The sequence below is a fragment of the Trichosurus vulpecula genome, chromosome 5 (genome assembly GCF_011100635.1).
Source record: "Trichosurus vulpecula isolate mTriVul1 chromosome 5, mTriVul1.pri, whole genome shotgun sequence".
Classification (NCBI taxonomy): Eukaryota; Metazoa; Chordata; class Mammalia; order Diprotodontia; family Phalangeridae; genus Trichosurus; species Trichosurus vulpecula.
In genome coordinates this window covers 132,287,731-132,306,173 of record NC_050577.1, presented here as the reverse complement: position 1 = coordinate 132,306,173, position 18,443 = coordinate 132,287,731, and the positions used below count along the sequence as shown (strand labels likewise).

At 35.8% G+C, this 18,443-nt stretch overlaps 1 protein-coding gene across 1 annotated transcript in view; it reads left to right on the top strand.

The window, feature by feature from the left end:
- LOC118851064 (ankyrin repeat domain-containing protein 26-like) overlaps positions 1-15,513 on the top strand; it is a 107,043-nt gene extending 91,530 nt beyond the window's left edge. Inside the window, exons 25-30 of the mRNA XM_036760634.1 lie at positions 937-1,066; positions 3,114-3,404; positions 3,833-4,050; positions 5,678-5,906; positions 13,763-13,808; positions 15,107-15,513. Coding sequence (XP_036616529.1) covers positions 937-1,066; positions 3,114-3,404; positions 3,833-4,050; positions 5,678-5,906; positions 13,763-13,808; positions 15,107-15,129 — 937 coding nt within the window. The 3' untranslated portion in view covers positions 15,130-15,513. The remainder of the gene's footprint in view (positions 1-936; positions 1,067-3,113; positions 3,405-3,832; positions 4,051-5,677; positions 5,907-13,762; positions 13,809-15,106) is intronic.
- Positions 15,514-18,443: the final 2,930 nt, after the last annotated feature.

The window sequence follows — 18,443 nt, the reverse complement described above, 5'->3', positions numbered from 1 at the left end:
TCATAATTGTCTACATATATATCTTATATTCCACTCATATGAGAGCCTGGATAATCGTCTCTCTAAATTATGTATTATAATTATGTATTACCCCTCCAGGGGTAAGCACTTAATGCTTTCTAATTAAATTTTAATTGAATTGCAATTGATGAATTTTAACTGAATATGGCAAGAGATTATCACTGTTGAGATATCAGTTCCTCTGACCACAGGCTAGAGGTTGCTATTTCAGTGGCAGAGGAGAGTCTCCAAATCATCGTGCTTTTTCCAGGACTGTAATTCAGCTGTGTTATGGTTTAATTAGGTTTTTGCTGGCTTCCGTTGAATTGCTTTTTATAGTGCTAGCTCTAAGGGGCGAAAATGCTTTCCCTGTTCCAACCAGTCAATTTACAAAGTAGCTTTTGAGATCTAATTGACTTTTTAAGTTGGGGACTGCCTGTATTTATATGCACTAAACAAACATTTTAAATGCAGCTTTGTATTCTAACAACACTAAATGGGCTAGGCTTTTAATTCTTTACCAGCTTGTTTACATAGATCTACAATTAGAATAACAAAAGCACAAAATATCACCACAAAACCATTTTCATAATAAATTTACTTATCATTTAATTTTAGGATTATATTTCTGGAAGGTATCCCCCTTCCTACAAATATTACCAGAAATCATTTGGGAAATATTCTAAAATGAAGTTATGTTAATGAAGAGGTGACCATGAATATACTTCTTTTAAAATAGAGATCAAATGAATAGTGAGGCTACCGTTTCTTCGGTTTTATTTAACAAAATATTGCCGGATTTGAGAATTTTTGGATTTATTTTCTTCTCTATGATTAAAAATAATTTAATGGCAATGGGTCAAAAATAGTACTTTTAAAATGTATAATATGTAAGGGATAAAGAGTTTGACTTAATTATTCTGTTCATTCTCACAGATTTAAAAAACTGTTGAAAATAACAAAAAAGAAATTAAGAGAATATGAAAAAGGAGATGTTGTTTACCAGGGGAGAGTGAAGCAAACACATTCTGAAATGGATAGACAAATTAATAGGTTAAAAAATGAGGTAATCCTTAATATTGGAAAATGTAAAATGTCTTATCTTTATATGCCTTTTGAAATAGTTACATATGTAGCAGAAGACAGCAGTATCCATGAGAAGATGTAAAGTCCCTATGATTGGAAGGCAATAACTTCTACCTAAGGCCTACTCATACAGTTCTTGTTGCTCTCAGGGACTCAGTAGACAAGCTTAGGAAATTTATATTTCCCTTAAAATTCTGGGCTCCAGTGGCTTTCTTATATAGATTTGTATATTAGAAATTTTTCCTCTATTCCCATTATAGAATTTATATCAAATAGAATATATCTAAATATATCTGTTAAAAGCACTTCTCAAGGATTTAGAAGCTTTGTCAGGTGGGAGAAATATTAGACTTATTTTGTTCATAAATGGAAGTTGCAAAAACACAAATTTAGATTGGATGTAAAGAAAAGCTTGCTAACAATTAGAGTGATCCTGAAGGAAAACTGGCTCTTTGAAGAAACCAAATGCTAGAAAGCCTTTTAGGGTCAGTATTTGCAGGGCCTCTGAGAACTTCAGAGCTCCCTCTGAAACTCTGCTTCTGTAATCCTAAAGATGAAAAAAATATCCCCCAAAGGGCAGAAATGTTTTCTGTCATCAGGCAGAAACAATTTGAAATTCCATAGTTCTTCAAGGATTTTAAAGTGACAAAAAAATAAAGCAAAGTTTGATTGCAAGGTGATCACTGCTAATATTAAACTTCATAATATGATGAGTTAAAAGTTAAGGACTTTCTCTGTGAAAACAGTACTTTTAATGGTTTGAGAGAATGAAGGTCTCTAGTGCTTAGAAGATTTTCATTTCATTTCATCAGTTAGTGGGTGAAAATCATTTTACTGCAGTATGGCCTATACATTTTCTATTTTAGGGAAGCAAAAATTTTCCCCCAGCTTGAAGAATAATAAATTGTCTAATTCATCTTATACTATATTTCTTTTTTTTCAAGATTCTAATGTTTGATGATATTAATACATTTCCCCAATTCTTGACATCTTATGCCACCCCACATTGGAGGAAATTCCTAAAGAGATTTTGGGAAACATCCTAAGTGTTCAAATAAGATAACACTGGCAAACCTTGCTATGTAAATGCTAGCTAGTAGTAGTAGTACTATTTTTTTTCTATTATGACAAGTGGCTCCTTAGAAACATCTTATCTTACTATGACTAATTTTTCTAGTTGATGCCTGCTGTCTTGCAGTTCTCATCAATATTTATCAAAAAGAATTAACTTCTTAACATTTGTTGAGGTTTTCCCTTTTGGAAGTCAGTGGTGTCACACTTTTTTTATTTATCTCCTATTTCAGTCAGTCACCTCGCCCCTTGGGCTGAAGGAAAAGAGGTAGAAGTCCTGCTAAGCTTGTTGCTTTGTTTTGTTGAGGCAGTTAGGAAGAGGGCCATTACACAACAGAAGCTCTGGTAAATGTAGTATATTGCCCGTGTACTGTCACCAGAGTTTTGTAGATGAGAAAGGCATGATTATCTCTGGCTCTGTGACTGAACCTCTCACCATGTGCCATTCAAATTAGCATAAATGTATTTGCTTTCTCGGTAAAGTCTATCAACATAGAATCATTGTTTTCATTAGAATGATATCCAAATTCCTTATAAGATCTGTTGTTGCCTTAGGCCTGGCATAACTTAAGAAGAATTGTTGATATCCCTCTATTATGAATTTTATTGATATCTGCTCACTGTACTAAAAGCTGGGTAGAAAAGACACATGAAAAATTCAAGATTACAGAAAACAACATGGGATCAAGTACTAAATGTGGATTATACAGACTATAAGAACTATTAATATAAGTTCATGGTTTGTCCTTTCTGTCTTAACTTTGATTTTGATTTGTCAATTTACCTAAATAATCATTTCAGGAAATATATTTTGTAGCTGTAATATGAGGATAATGACACATTTGATTATCTCTGAATTAAAAATTATTTAATCCTAATAGTTTTAAATTAGCATTTAAGTTGAAAATCTTTATTTTACTTGTGTAATTTGCTAAACTGATATTTTATACAAACAGATTGAAGACCTTACACAACAATTGGAAGCAGCATCGTCAAATTGTAAACAGTTGGAATCAATTAATCAAAGTCTTCGAGAAAAGTTATTTTCTGTCAAAATTTTGCAAAAGAAATGTGACAAATTGGAAAGGAATAAAAGACAGTTGGAAGAAGAAGTGGTTAATCTTAAGCATAATTTGGAAATCACTAAGCTGGAACGCAGTCAAATAGAACAATATAAATGTGAGATTGATGAACGAGCAAGGCAGGAGATTGTTGAAAAGCTAAAAGAAGTCAACTTATTCTTACAGGTTATTTTATTTATCACTACTTTGCTTTTCAAACATTTCTATGTAAATGAAAGTTTAGGACTTTTCCCCCTGTTTTAAATCCAGAATAAACATTCCAGAAGATTCTGGAGTTAAAGGAAATTTTTAGAATTATATGTATTTTTTATAATGATCCTAATATTAGGACTAGGATAAGAACCAACTAAGAACGAGTGAACTGACATCCAATAGAAATAGCGTTGTTTTTTTAAGTTCAAGTTTAGTTCAGCTGACCTTTATACTGAGTACTATACTGAGAATCTATTTTTAGAAATTCAGAATTGTTCCCTAATCACTGACTGAAATTAAAATGAAACCTAACAGAAGATGGTGACACATATCTTCTAATTTTCAGTTTAGAGTTGGGCAGTTTTTCATTAACTTCATTCTTTGTTTTTCATTTGGTTTAGACGCAAGCAGCAGCCCGAGACAACTTAGAACAATTAAGAGAAAATAGCAATGCTTCAATAAGAAACCTAATGGAGCAACAAATTAGAGATCTGGAATTTGAACTCTACAGAATGAAAAAGTCACATCAAGACTCTGCAGAGGCAGAGCTAGAGAGATACAGACAGCTTTATTCTGAAGAATTAAAAGTCAGAAAATCATTGTCAGATAAATTAGACAGGTAAGCCCAAACATAAACACTAAGAAAATAGGACTCCAACTTATCAGATTGTTTTCAAAGTTTTCCATTTTGATTTTAACAAATTCTTAATGGACAAATCTATGACTTCATTGGGAAATTGTTGTTAACTATAGAGATTATACTTTGATATATATTGGTAAGTAATGCAGTGTAGTACATTGGAAAGGTGGTGCTCTGGCTGTAGAGGAAAGGTGGTGCTTTGGCTGTAGAGGCAGAGAAACTGGCTTCAAATCTTGCCTCTGATTCCTACTACTGTATGACCTTGAGCAAGTCACTTAACCTCCTGGGGTCTCAGTTTCTTCGTCTTTAAAATGAGCATGTTTGATTAGGTGGCCTCTCAGATCCCTTTCAGGACTCAATATATGATCCCATTAAAATTACTTATTTTAAATATGTCTTATTCGTATGCCATATTATTTGTTTTTACTGTCTGCTACGGAATAGTCCTTCCAGGATGAAGTGAAATATTTTGAGAATTAGAATAACATTTTTATCATCTCACCAAATGGGAATACTAAAAGGTTTAAAGTATTTCTGAAACTGTGTAACAGGATTATAGCAATATATAATACATTGATTATATATAATATTATATATAATATATGTATATATTAATATATAATACAAGATTATTTAATCTCCTAATGGTGACCAACAGAACTGAAGGACTCAGGAGCATCCTAGTGACCCACAGCAAGTTGAACCATGCCCGTCAATTGCCCTACTCTCAGACCCCTTCAGTTTTCTACACAAGTGAAAACTCATTGAGGAAAATATTGAAGGGGAAAAGAAAGAACAGATATATTACAGGAAGGTTTAGATTAGAGACTTGGATGGCCAAAAGATACTATTTGTTAAATAAAAAGGTATGGGGGCTAGCTAGGTGGAGCAGTGAGTAGAGCACTGGCCTCGGAGTCAGTGGGACCTAAGTTCAGATCCTACCTCAGACACTTGACATACTTACTAGCTGTGTCACCTTGGGCAAGTCACTTAACCCCAATTGCCCTGCCTTGCCTCCAAAACAAAAGGGATGTGGCAATCTTCTTTGCTATATATCTTAGTGACCATGGTGGGTTGGTATTATGGGCTGGTTATACAGCTGAGAGCCTTGGGAATATTTTTAGCTTCAGCTGAGTCACCTCCTTTTCCCCCAAGATACTGCATCCCTGAGTCATTGACTGCTACCTGGGTCCTGGGGGAAAGACTGCAAAAGCACTGCCTCGGGATAGTCACCCAGATTTGGTGCCCTTAAAACCACTCTACTAATTTCTCATATAAATTCATAGAATACAAGTTTAAGGGTGTCTTAAAATCGGATTAGTGAGGAATCCCATATTTGCAAGTATATTTTGTGATTTGGTTTGGTTTGTGTTTCTGATGACAGTCTGAAAACCTTTTTTTTCACTCAATTTCTTTATATCATTTACTGGAAAAGGACCTTAATGGAAGTAACTCAATTATGCAAACACTTTAATAACATACATACTTTCATTGTTTTCAGAGTTAAGAAACTACTCAGGGAAAAGTCACAATTATGATAGATTAATAAAAACACCAAACATTTAAGAAAAATGCTAACCATTTTTGTGCTTTGAAATGTTCACAGTACTAATGAGAGGCTAGCTGAAGTGAGTCACCAGCTCCTGAATGAAAGAGAAAAGAATAACATTTTAATCAACAGTTGTACTGCAAATTCAATTCTGGAGCCAGCGCATATTGGGAATATTAATATAAGTATGCTCCTCAGTAGAAGTCTAATTCCAAGAGGAAATTTAGTATATTCTATTGGAAACAGAGCATCTTCAAGAAGCAGAGTGGAGGACTATTTGACACAGGTTAGTCATTTAGAATTGTTTTCTTCCTTTATGTTAAATATATAATGTGAAATATTCATCTTAGTGAAATTTCCTGCTTAAGTATTTTTGAATGGGTCATACTGGTTTTTGTGATCTATTAAAATGAAGGTGGTCCTTTTACTTAATGATATTTTAAAATGCTAGATGAATCATAAAATGTTTTTTTTAAGATCCACAGCTAACATATGTGCCATCTGTTAACTTCTCAGATATAGTCATACCTAGTTTTATGCAATGTATGTTACTTTGCAAATGGCATTCTTATATGGATTCTTTTAATTGAATACTATTCTCTCACCAACCAATACTTAAAGAGAGGCTTTATCTCTTCTGATTTATTTTCTCATGGTAATGCCATCTTAACACTTAAAATACAGTCTTTCTGTGACTGAGATCTAAGCTGGCTCTGCACTGGCGCTCAGATCTGCCACTTAATTCCTCCCACCAGGTGGGCCTGGGTCTGGAAGAAATTGCAGCTGTAGCTCTGTAAGCAGCCTCAGAGCTGCATCACCTCTACTGCCCCCGGGGCAGCGACTGAACTGCCAACTCCTTTCACTCTGTCTCAGCAGCTTTTCCCACTAACCTTCTCTGTTGTCTTTGGTGTTTGTGGCTTGAGAAGTCTGGTAACTGCCACAGCTCACTGATTCAGGGTACTAGGGCCTGTTGTGCCCAGCTCCCTGTCTGGTTGGTCCAGGTGCAGCTCACGCTCAGCTCCCAGCTCAGTGCATGTTAGACCATACCCCGCGACCACCCAGGCTGTGCTGGGCTGGAGCCCTGCTTCCCTCTGGTATTTTGTGGGTTCTGCAGTTCTAGAATTTGTTTAGAGCCATTTTTCATAGGTGTTTGGAGGGACCTGAGGGGGAGCTCATGCAAATCCCTGCTTTCCAGCTGCCATTTTGTCTCTGCCTCCCCCAAAAGGTTAGCTTTTCACCTTTGGAGGTACACTCATTGAAAGAGTGACAAGACTCTGGGCAAGCTATTGAAATAGCCCCCTGGCTTTGATAACCCAGACAGATGTTGGTGCTTCTCTGGTAACTATGAATTGTGATTTGATCAGACAAGGTCTGTCTGTTGATGTTTGTAATTTGTTTCTTTTTGCCCTGAAGTTCAGGGGACTGATCCTTTTCCCCTGAACTAAGTGAATTTTATAGTATGTTTAATTAAACTGAGGTTGTTAACCCCTTAAAGTTTCATTCCTTAGAACAGCAGATCAAGGAACCTATGTTGGCAGCCTTTCTGTGTGCTCTTGTTATTGGTCTTACACAGCTCCAGTAGGGGCAAGTCACATTGTTGTTACACCTACATATTTATATCTAAGTAAATATTAAGCATATACAAACTACCTACAAGGTAATCTGGTTGTGCATGGTGGGGCATAGCAACTAGGACAATCAAGATAGGACTTGTATGCACTTGAACTGAGCCTTCAAAGGACACTGAGGATTCTGAAAGACTCAGGTAAGGTGGGATTACATTCCTGGCATGGGAGAAAGGCTTTTTAAAAACCTGGAGACAGGACATGGAATATCTTTTATAAGAAATAGCAGATAGGCCAATTTGCTTGGAACTTAAGTGTGTGAAAGGAAGAAACATACAGTAAGTCAGAAAACGTATGCTGAAGCCAGATCATGTGGAACCTTCAATGCCCAACAGCAGCTTCAGTGTTTTTCCAGAATACTTGATACCTGGCAGATGGTGTCCTCCATGGGCATAAGCTGTTAAGATCCCAGAATCAGCTCCATGTTACAATGAGGCTTCAGAGAAGTACTTCTGCTCACAAGTTGGAAAAATTAGCCACTATTGGGAACCGACATCCAGAAAATGCCCCCTCTTAGCCCCTGGTGCTTACAAAGCCAACAGTAACTTACCTGCGCCTTCTATCTCAAAAAGCCTTCTTGACTTGCCACAATGTTAGACTGATTTGGATCCTGCTTCTACCTGGGCTATTGATGACCTCTGCCATTTCGGTGATCATCAGGGCCCTTAGTAGTGACTCAGACTTGTACCTGACTCATAAACATATTCATACCCATTACCACTGCCACAGAAGGGCCAAGCTCCCTGTCCTGGAACTGACTTTATACCTAAAAATGTTTAGCAAAAGGCTGTTCAGTTCTTCCATTCGATAAAGAAGTTCTTTCTGTGATGTGACCAGATTCAACAAATTCAGTAGCCACTTGGGACAGTTCCAACAGATAAATTTCCATAGCATAATATTACAGCAATTTCCACAAAGTGCTTGTGGGGAACTTCAAAAAGATCTTCAGCCAGTGTTTCTACTGACCATCGTTATGCTGCTCTCTGCATAGGACTTTGGGTCCAGAAGTAGGGATGCACAGAATGCTAAGCAGAACCAAAAGGGCATGGGGCAAACTAGCACCACCTCTGACCTTGATTGCTGTATCTGTTTGTCAGGAAGTGCTGACCTGTGATAACTTGGTCACTCCTAGAGCTTTGCACATTGAAGGTGAAGGACTGAAAATAGTATCGTGTTAGATTTAATTTTGAAAAAGTGGAACAACCTCTACAACTTCTATTGATGCTTGTATGAAGTAAGGCTTGGTAAGACTAATCTGATAAAGACTGGCTACTTAGCTACCCCAGGGGATGGTTCAATTACAGGGCCATTCACATAGGTCCCTTCTTTCCTAGAAATGAAAACACTGGGGCATCAATTTCCTTTGAAGAAGCAGTCCAGTCCAGATGAACAGTTGTGATTGGGAGATAATAAATCGGGGGATGTAGAGTATTAATCTTTGAGATTTGACAGTATCTGAAAGTATAATCCTGAAGTATCTGAAATATTCACCAAGCCTGACCAGGGAATTCTCTGATGTTGAAAACACATCCAGATTATGTCTCTGCTATACTTATTACCTATGTAACCTTGGACTAGTATCTTGAGTTTAAGTACAGTTATCCCTTCCACATCATGACTTTCCCCATCACAGCTTCCATAGATTGAGGGGCAGCATAAGAAATTAAATAGGAATGGGGGTGCATTTCGTGGAACCCACAGATGACACAGAGCCTGTGACCAAGTACTTAACCCAGATTTTACAATAAGGTACTATAAACACCCCCTAAAAGAAAAAGAAAAAAAATTCAGGCTTCTTCTCTGGTATGGAGAGGACTGAAATATTTTATGCAGATTTTCTAGCTCTCAGGGGTGCCACACCCTTAGCCACTGCAATGTGAAAGTTATAACTGTACTTTGCATTTGGTCTCTTTACATTATGTATATACATATATATGTACTTATTGTTTTCTTATTAGAATGTAAACTTGCTGGACAGCAAAAAATTTATTAAATGCTCTGCTTACTATGTAGCAGACACTGTGAGTAGGGATCATTTCAGGTTTGTTGGTTTGTTTTTTATTTTATTTATTCTCTTAGCCTCTAGTATAATTCCTGGCACACAGTAGGTGCTTATAAATTCTTGTTGATTGATTGATTTGCCTTGGTCTCAGTTTTCTCATCTGTAAAATGAGAGAGCAGGACTAGCTGACCTTTAAAGTTCCTTCCAGCTCTGTTACCATATGCTGATGCTGAATAAATTCGTTACTGCATTCTTTTGAAATAATCATTTCACATCTATTTTTATGGTTACTTTGTAGATCTCTGTAAAAGCTAAGAATGTTTTACATCTTGAAATGATCTTCTGGCTCTTCCCTGTGTAGTGATGATTATATGAATTGTCAAACATGTCTGTGATAGTCCTAAAGATATTACAAAAGAGTCATTTTCGGAATTTGTTCTCCCATGTGTGATTTATTTAAAAAACTAACGTCTTATAAAGCTTTTTGAGAGACAGTAGTTTTGAGAAAATTTGTCAATGATAATATTCTTTAGTTTTTCAAAATGTTTAATCATAAACAACCAAAGCCCTGTGCTCTTCAGATTATGTGCTAAGAAAAAGAATATTAACAATAGCTTTCTAATAACAGATTTTGTGTTACTTGAAAAAGTCAGAGTTTGATAAAAAAGATAGAGAATTTCAGACAAACACTATGTTCTAACGTCCCCCAACAGACAGGGCTAGCCAAATTGGTTTGTAATTGGTACCTTCTTACCTCCTTTTGTTACACTTTCCTCTTTCTTGCATGCTCCAATTTCCCTGAATACTCAGGGACCATCATGCTGGTGCTAGCCCCTCACAGCTATGCTATTAGATACCCTACACATGCCTGCCTGGACCTTTATCTTTATTCTAATGACAACAATAACAACAGTAATAATGCTATTATTTTCTAGCTAACAGTTATATAGCAATTTAAAGTTTACAGAATCCTTTACACATATCATCTCACTTGATCCTCACACATAATGTAAAGATAAAGACAAAGGGCTATTGTTATACCTTTTTACGGATGAGGAGATTAAGTGTGAGAGGGACTAAGTGACTTTCTTATGATTCATGTCTGGAATTTCAACTAGAACAGATATAGACATAGATATAGATTCACAGAGGCTGTGAGCAAGAAGTGCCGAACCCATTTGAGTGGAAGAAGTCAGATGACTCTCCTGACTCCAAGTCCCTTGTTCTTTCCACCACATCACATTGCTTCTGCTATTAGAATTAGCAGGTGTGTATCATCTCATGTCCAAAAGAGAGATGCTCTCGACCCTTTCATGTTGTAAAGTATATAATAATCTAATTCATGGTAAAGTGTTCAAGGATTATGCTGATTTAATGTTTACCATAACCCAGAGGAATGTATCTGAAACAGAATTTCAGACATTCATGAAAGTCTAGAAGGGAAGCTAGCTATTTGGGAAGAGGAAACCTTTCCAGGAGAAAGAAGCCTTCTCAAATTAAGACACATGGGTTATGATCTATTCTACCATTCCATACTGCCAGCCTTTTTGAGAAATATCATAATAATAGAGTAAGAATGGTTATGTGTCAATATGATAACTTCTCAAGTCTAAAACTGAAAGCATGTGAATTGTCTTTGAGAGTCTATCGAAATCAAGAGGTTTGGTAGGTAGTGATTTACAGTTAGCAAAATATTTGACATATATTTTCTTCTGTTATCCTATAATACCCTGTAAGGTATTAATGCAAATATTATTCCCATTTTCCATATGAGAAAGCTGTGGATCATGGATTAGGCTTGCCCAAGGTTATACAGCTATCAAGTTGTAAAGTCACTTTGTTATATTTGTAATAATAAAAGAGTGCCTTTTTATTTATAGATTTTTGAAAACTATTACTGTTTTTTTAAAAAAATATTTCTATTGCAACATCTACAAGTAGTATATAAGTAGTTAAGTTTTGTTACTAAAATCTACATAACCACAAAGTATGGATTTAGAAAATCAAATGAAATCAGTTTCTGTCTGGATTCAGAAATATTTCAATTGTAGCAGAAAATGTAGGAAATTTTTTCATTTAAATTTTTGTATTGTGTTTAATCATTTCCAGGCATATTCTTTTCTGTTTTGCTCACTGTAAGTTGATGTTCATTTTGTGCTTAGACTGTCTATAGTTTAATGCTTTATTTCCTGCTTCACAGGAAATTGGGACCCAGGAAGCTGATACAGGAGCTTTATTACTATGCAGCACAGGAGGGAAGGGGGCAAGAAATCCAGATCACAAGGGAGGGAGATATCAGAGCTGGGGCTCAAGGAGGGAAGTTAGATAGCCCAAAATGGTATTGGTGGAGAAGAGGTGATTAGTGCCAAATGTGGGAGGAGGCATTCTTGAATAAGGCCCAGATATGGTGAAGTTCTTGGGGTCACACATTGATACCAGGCCTGAGTGAGGCTTGGGTAGGAGGAGTTGGTTTGTTGGGACCAGAAACTGGGAGAAGGTCTGAGCTGACTATCTGAGGCAATAAAAGAAAGGAGTAACTCAGATTACTGCACATGTCATTAACTGTTGACCCAGGGTTAACAAATCTGTCAGAAGAGCAGCAAAGTACAAAGAACTGTATTTGCTTACACAATTTATGGGCCTTAGGACCACTTAGCCTAAGTGCCCTTGTATTGAAGTCTTATCTTAATACTTCTAATATCAAACAACAAAAACTACAATTTTCACAAATTTCTTTAATTGAAGTCTTTTTCTGGTTAAACTAACATAAAGTATAGAATTGTAAATATATGATATATACATGTACGTGTGTTTATATAAGAGGGAAAGAATATATTATTGCTAGATTTGAAGTCAGGAAGACCTGGGGTCAAATCTCACTCTCTGTTCACCAAATGCCTCTCAACGTATACACATACATATATGTACATGCATATGTATATGTAATATACACATATGTATGTATATGTATACACACATACAAAGAAGGAGATCGAGAGAGAGAGATCACTAGAAGAGTCTTATTCCCCTCATAGAATTAGAGTTCGACCTTTGTTCTGACTTTGAAGCTATGCCCCTAAAGACAGCATGAATATGCCAATGGATACCATATTTGGGATATTGCTGATATCTGGAAAGTAAGCAATGTCTTTTTCTTTGCTATATAGTGGCCTATTGATTCCACACTGATGATTGGTTGAGACCTGGCTGGTGTGCATCTGAGCCATGCCCCTGAATTTGGCCTTCAAAAGGGAGCAGAGACACATTGGGATTCTTCAGTATGGTTTCAGTGGGCACCTAAAGCAAATATACCCTACCAAGAAGATGTGACCAAAATGCTCAACTTAGATTCATTATGCATGTTCACTCCATATATATTAAAGATATCTTCAAATCCAGAACAAAACCTTTATCTTTTAGCCACATCAAGTTAACTAGGCTCCTCCTGATCACACCCTTTTACATATCATACATGTACATGTGTGTCTATATATTTCATATATAGAGATGCACCGATATATATATATATGTTATATATATGTTAAATGTATGAAAAAAGCTTTTTGTAAATGATATTTAATGTTTGTCTTTCCTTAAAACATATATAAGCTTTTTCTCTTTTCAAAGCGTATCTTTATTAGTGTACCACTTAAAATCTTTTAGTTAAACATTTTATCCAATATTAAGTTTTTCATTACCTAAGACCTTCATTACCTAAGACTAAGGCTATCAAAGAAGTGTTTAAGAAGGTTCTGAAATTCTGGGAAACATTCAAACTTTCCTCTTCTCTTACCTCCAAGTTTACTGCCAGTATCTCTTTCCTTCTTTCTTTACAGGTTACAGTAGGAAGCAGGATTTCTTTTAGCTTTGTTACTAAACTCTACTTAACCACAAAGTATGGATTTAGAAAATCAAATGAAATCAATTTCTGTCTGCATTCAGAAATATTTCAATTGTAGCAGACAATGTAGGAGCTGTTTTCATTTAATACTCTCTGCCTATCCTTGGAATTTTTGTATTGTATTTAATCATTTCCAGGCATTTTCTTTTCTGTTTTGCTCACTGTAAGTTGATATTAATTTTGTGCTTAGACTGTCTATAGTTTAATGAAGTAAAATATTAATATTTGAAATTGTTTTAAAATATAGGATATGAAATTAATTTTTCTTGAAGAAACTGTTACATTGATAGAATGGAAATAAAGAGGGTACAATTTGCTTAGCATAGAAGAAAAATATATACAAAGCCTGAGACATGACTACTATGCTAATAAAGTTCACATCTCCTCCTATATAATTAATTGTGATAAGCTCTTGATTCTGTTCATAATAGTATTATTTTATTAGGCCAATAGATTTTCTACTGAATGACTAAAGTCAAACTAATATCTAAGTTTATTAATTTCTTTGGATGTCTGCAGTTTTTCAAAAGATTTTTTGAGTTCTGTGTATTATCTTGAATTCCTTGTTCCTCATTTACTTCATTGCTCTGAATTGTATTTTAATGTCATTTCAGATGCGGCAGGAGTTGCAAGAAAGTATAACTAGGGAACTTAATGAAGGTATGTCCAAATTGCTCCCAAATAAAGTGTTATAATTTGATGCTCTACCTGATTTTTAAATATGCTGGAAAACTATAAACTTGCTGTTTCAGTGCCATCTCATCACTTTGAAGTAACCTCGGATTCTTCTATGCAAGTGAAGTATAACATTCAGCAGGTTCTTTCTAATAAGTTAGAAAGATAGCAGAAGCCATCTTGTGTCTGTTTCCAGAAGACAGGCCTGGCCATTTACAGAGGTTTAGATCCAGAAGGCTGGTCAGTTGGTAATGAAGACTTTGGCCACAGCATCTGATGAAACAGAAGAGTAATTGGTCCTTAGTCCTGTGTAGCTCCTTCTGATCTTCAGATAGGAAGTTAGTCAACCACTTTGTGGGGGATGCAATCAAGAAGATTGCTGTTCAAGGACTGTTTGGACCAGAGAGCCATTGAAGTCATATCCAAGCCTGAGATTCTATTATTCTGTTTAATTCTGTGATTCCACAGTGATTTCATGAGGGTGATGAGAGAGAGGCAAAAGATACTAAAAATCCCACAATTCAAAAACCATCTACAAATATCAGTTCAACTATTAGAATCTTGATTTACAGCCAACAGTACTGAAAGAACCAAGTAATATTCATGTTGACACCCTTCCTATCAGTTTAACCAAAAAATATAAAGAACTTTTTCCTCAAATAGGCAAATAAAATAATTGGTATGGTTGGTTTCATTGTGAGCCCAAAGGCAAAAATGAACATAATTAATTAGTAAATAGAGCTCAACATAAGCATAAGTAAATAGACCACCATGAACATAATTATAATTGCAGGTTATACATTAATTCCTACTGCAAAGGATGAAAAAGAAACATTATAAGAACAATTTGATGAGTTGCTCCAAAATCAACACACATTGTAAGTGTAATAATAGTGATTGACATTATTCTAGCACTTTGAACTTTGCAAAGCATTAAGGATACATTGTCTGATTTGAGTTTTAAAACATTCCTGTATGGTAGATGACTTCCAGGAAAACTTGAGTTCAAGTCCTCCCTATGATGCATGATGCCCATGAGACCATGGGCAAGTCACTTGACTTCAGAATGCTCAGGAAATTCTAAGACTAAGTTGGACCAGTGACCATTTTCATTCTTCTCACACCCAGAAATCCTTAACATGATGAGTCATTTGTCCCAAGAGAAATTTTAAATTTACACATATACATACATACACATATATGGGGTGTGTGTATATATATATATATGTACATATGTATAAACAGTATGAATTATTTTTTCTTCTTTTTTCAACATACTATAGATAAACTTGAATCTAGAACTTGAAGGACTTCTCCAATAGGACTGACTAATGAATCCTCAAGAGTGCCAAAGCTGAGTCAGGATCCAGCAAAATACATGCTTTAAAGGAGGAAAGAATGTTCATTTATGAAATGAACTATGGTTTTCCATTAAATATATGAATGTGAAAAAAGCAACATGTTAGAAAATATGTTGTGTCGTGTTTTAATACATACTGTGAGTATATATATGTATATGTAAATATTTGTATAGTTCTTTATTAAAAACTTTATTTCTTTATATTTGTAACACTGCCCCCCCAAATAGTCAGTTGTTGCAGGTACTCTAGAAAACACTAAATTGGCCGTAATACTTTATCTATCTTTGAAGGTTGTAATGTGTTTTCTATTTGATAAAATAATAAGATAGGCAGGTTTACTAATTATTGATATACAACTGCTAAACCAATTGGGATGTTTATTTAAATTTGAGGACAACTTTACTTTCAGATTTTTTATTTAATTTTGTGTTTGTTGGAGAAGAATGGGCTGACATCTATGAATGCCTGCTCCTGATTGCTAAAGTCTTAGTCCATCAACAGAGGCTAGTGAGGAAGGAGAGAGTGCAGCTGAATTGCATTAAAGGCAGGATTTCAGGGAACCCGTATATGACTAAAAGGCATGGGAAACTGGCTCCCTTTGGTACCCAGGAGGTATAGTCAAAGGAACAGGTTCTCCCCTACAGAGTAGTTGCTATATTTATCTTCTTGCTGTTGGCACTCATCAGTTACATGTGCTATAAATACAGGTTGATCCCTCCCCTCAGGAAGAAGGTAAAGAGGGAGAGAGGGCACACCTTTACTTATGTTTTGGCTAGAGAAGGCTTCAGAGACAGCACAGAAAATAATCCAAGATGGAATACAAAAAGAAAAAAAAACAACTTAAGGAGGGAGAGGCAAGTTGATAGTAGAGCCATAGAAATTGGTGATTCAGGAAGAAGTCTGAATCCTACATGAGTTATTTACTGGCTGGATGACACTGAGGCTGGATTTGAACTCAAGTCTTCATGACCCTAGGCCCAGCTCTCCACTGCATGACCTAGCTGCCAGAAGCAGCCTGATGGCTCCCACTCTCAGGAGCTTGGCCCATGTTAGTGTTGTACTCAATGCAGACACCCTACTGCAGGTCAGGTGCCTCTCTGGCAGTAGGATTACTGGACCGTGCCTCTATGTGCAGTTCTAATTCATCTTAAACAGGGAACATGTATGAAAACCCACAGGCATAAAATGAATTGGAGGTGATTATTTATTGTGCAAATGACTCGCTATGCGATTCTTTTAATAGAGAACTACCCTTTTGGGGGGAAGAAGAAAACAAAATCTCTATATTAATATATACTATTAAATTATCTATTATATGCTCTCATAGCCTGAGTTTGCCCATATTAAAAAAATAATGTACTTACACATTATAACCTCTTTCCATGTATAACTCTAATACCACTTGCTCCAAACTGAAATCGATGGTCTGATCCAAACCTTTCAGTGTTCCTTGTGAAAAGAATAATGAAATGTTTTTGGTTATCTCAGTTTATAAGTTCACAGTACAATATATAATAATCCTAGAAAACTAGTCCCTCAGATACAAATTAGACACGTTAAAAAGGCTACTTTCTACATCCATGGCATCTGCAGCAGTGAGCTGTCATGTCCTCTTCTAGAGAGCTAGCTAGATATGAGGGTTTGGCTGTGTGACAAATAATGGAATGGTTGTGTGGATGCCTTTTGCAGAAACGGGAAGGATGGCATCTAAATTAAAAGCAAGAAACAGCCTCTAAAGTATACTTAATTTTAGGGCCCAGGAAGGAAACCATTAAGGGTTTCAATCATTTATTCTTGTTGATTGGGAGTAGAGAAAGCAAATTACTATCACACAGACCTGCTTAAGTCACATGGAAGCCTTTGTCACATGAGCCTGACTCACGAGCGTTGTGATACCCTCTGATCCTCAAGAAGTATATATACGTGTATATATGTATGTATGTATGTGTGTATATATATACATATATACACGTATATATGTGTGTATGTATGTATATATGTATACATATATATACACATACATGCATGCATACATATTTGTATATATGTACATACATACATACATATACACACTTGGGGGTTAGCATTTTTCTTTGGGTGTCACTCATGGGAAGAGTATTCGTGTGATGTGGCCAGATGAGACTCTGGGTAGCCATTAAGGAGCACCCTGGCTTTAAAAACCCAGATGTTGGTGCTTCTCTCTCTGCTAACTATGTATGTATTGCTGTGGTCAGTTAGAAGTCCTGTCTGTTGATTTGTGTTATTTGCTCTGTGGATGTAATTTCTGTTTGCATTTTGCTCCGAAGTTTAGGGTGCTGACTCTCCCTGAATTAAGTGAAATATATATACACATAAATATTATATATATATATATATAATATGTGTGTGTATAATATATACATATATGTACCCATACATACATAATACATATACACACATACATACATATGTTTGATTAAAGTAAGTGTGTTGACCTCTTTAAAGTTGCTTTCCTTTAGAAAAGCAGACCAAAGATCCTGTGCTAGCAGCCATCCTGTGTGCTGGTGTTATTAGTCTTATACCCCCACAGTAGCTGGAAGCAACATTGTTGCTACAAAATGGAAATCCATTGGGGTTTTCCTGAGCAGGTTCAAATTCTGCCAACTACACCATTACGAGCAGAAAATAGCTTAACAATACAAGACACTAGCAGAAATCTAGCTAGTTAACTCGATCCTAGACTCTCTGTATGAGAAGGGCCCCATCAACTTTACAATAGTCCTTTGTGGAGAACTTATCCAATAATTATAGTGGTAAGAATAAGAATAAATATATATAGTGCTTACTAGATGCCAAAATGCATTTCATTGATGAGCATGGTTAATGCACACCTAAATTAAAGGTGTTTGACTATCATTGTCACATTTAAAGAAATGCTTCCATGAATATAGGAATAATAAATTATGTGCATTGCACACTACCTGATTACTCATTGAAGCTCATAAAATACTTTATTATACAAGAGGTGGTCTTGTACCTTGTTTTATGTTTTGATATCAGTTTAACGTCTAAGCAGCTTTGCTGCTTATGGTTATGTTCTGACCATAGGCAGCATACTGAAGTGCACTGTCCTTGTTGGTGTCCACAAGATTAGGGTCTGCAGCATGTTCCAGCAGGATAGTTGCACACTCTTCCAGCTGACACTGTACAGCCTGTCAATATAGTATAGAGAAAGAGATAATAAATACTCTAATATAAAATTTAGTATACTAAAACATCA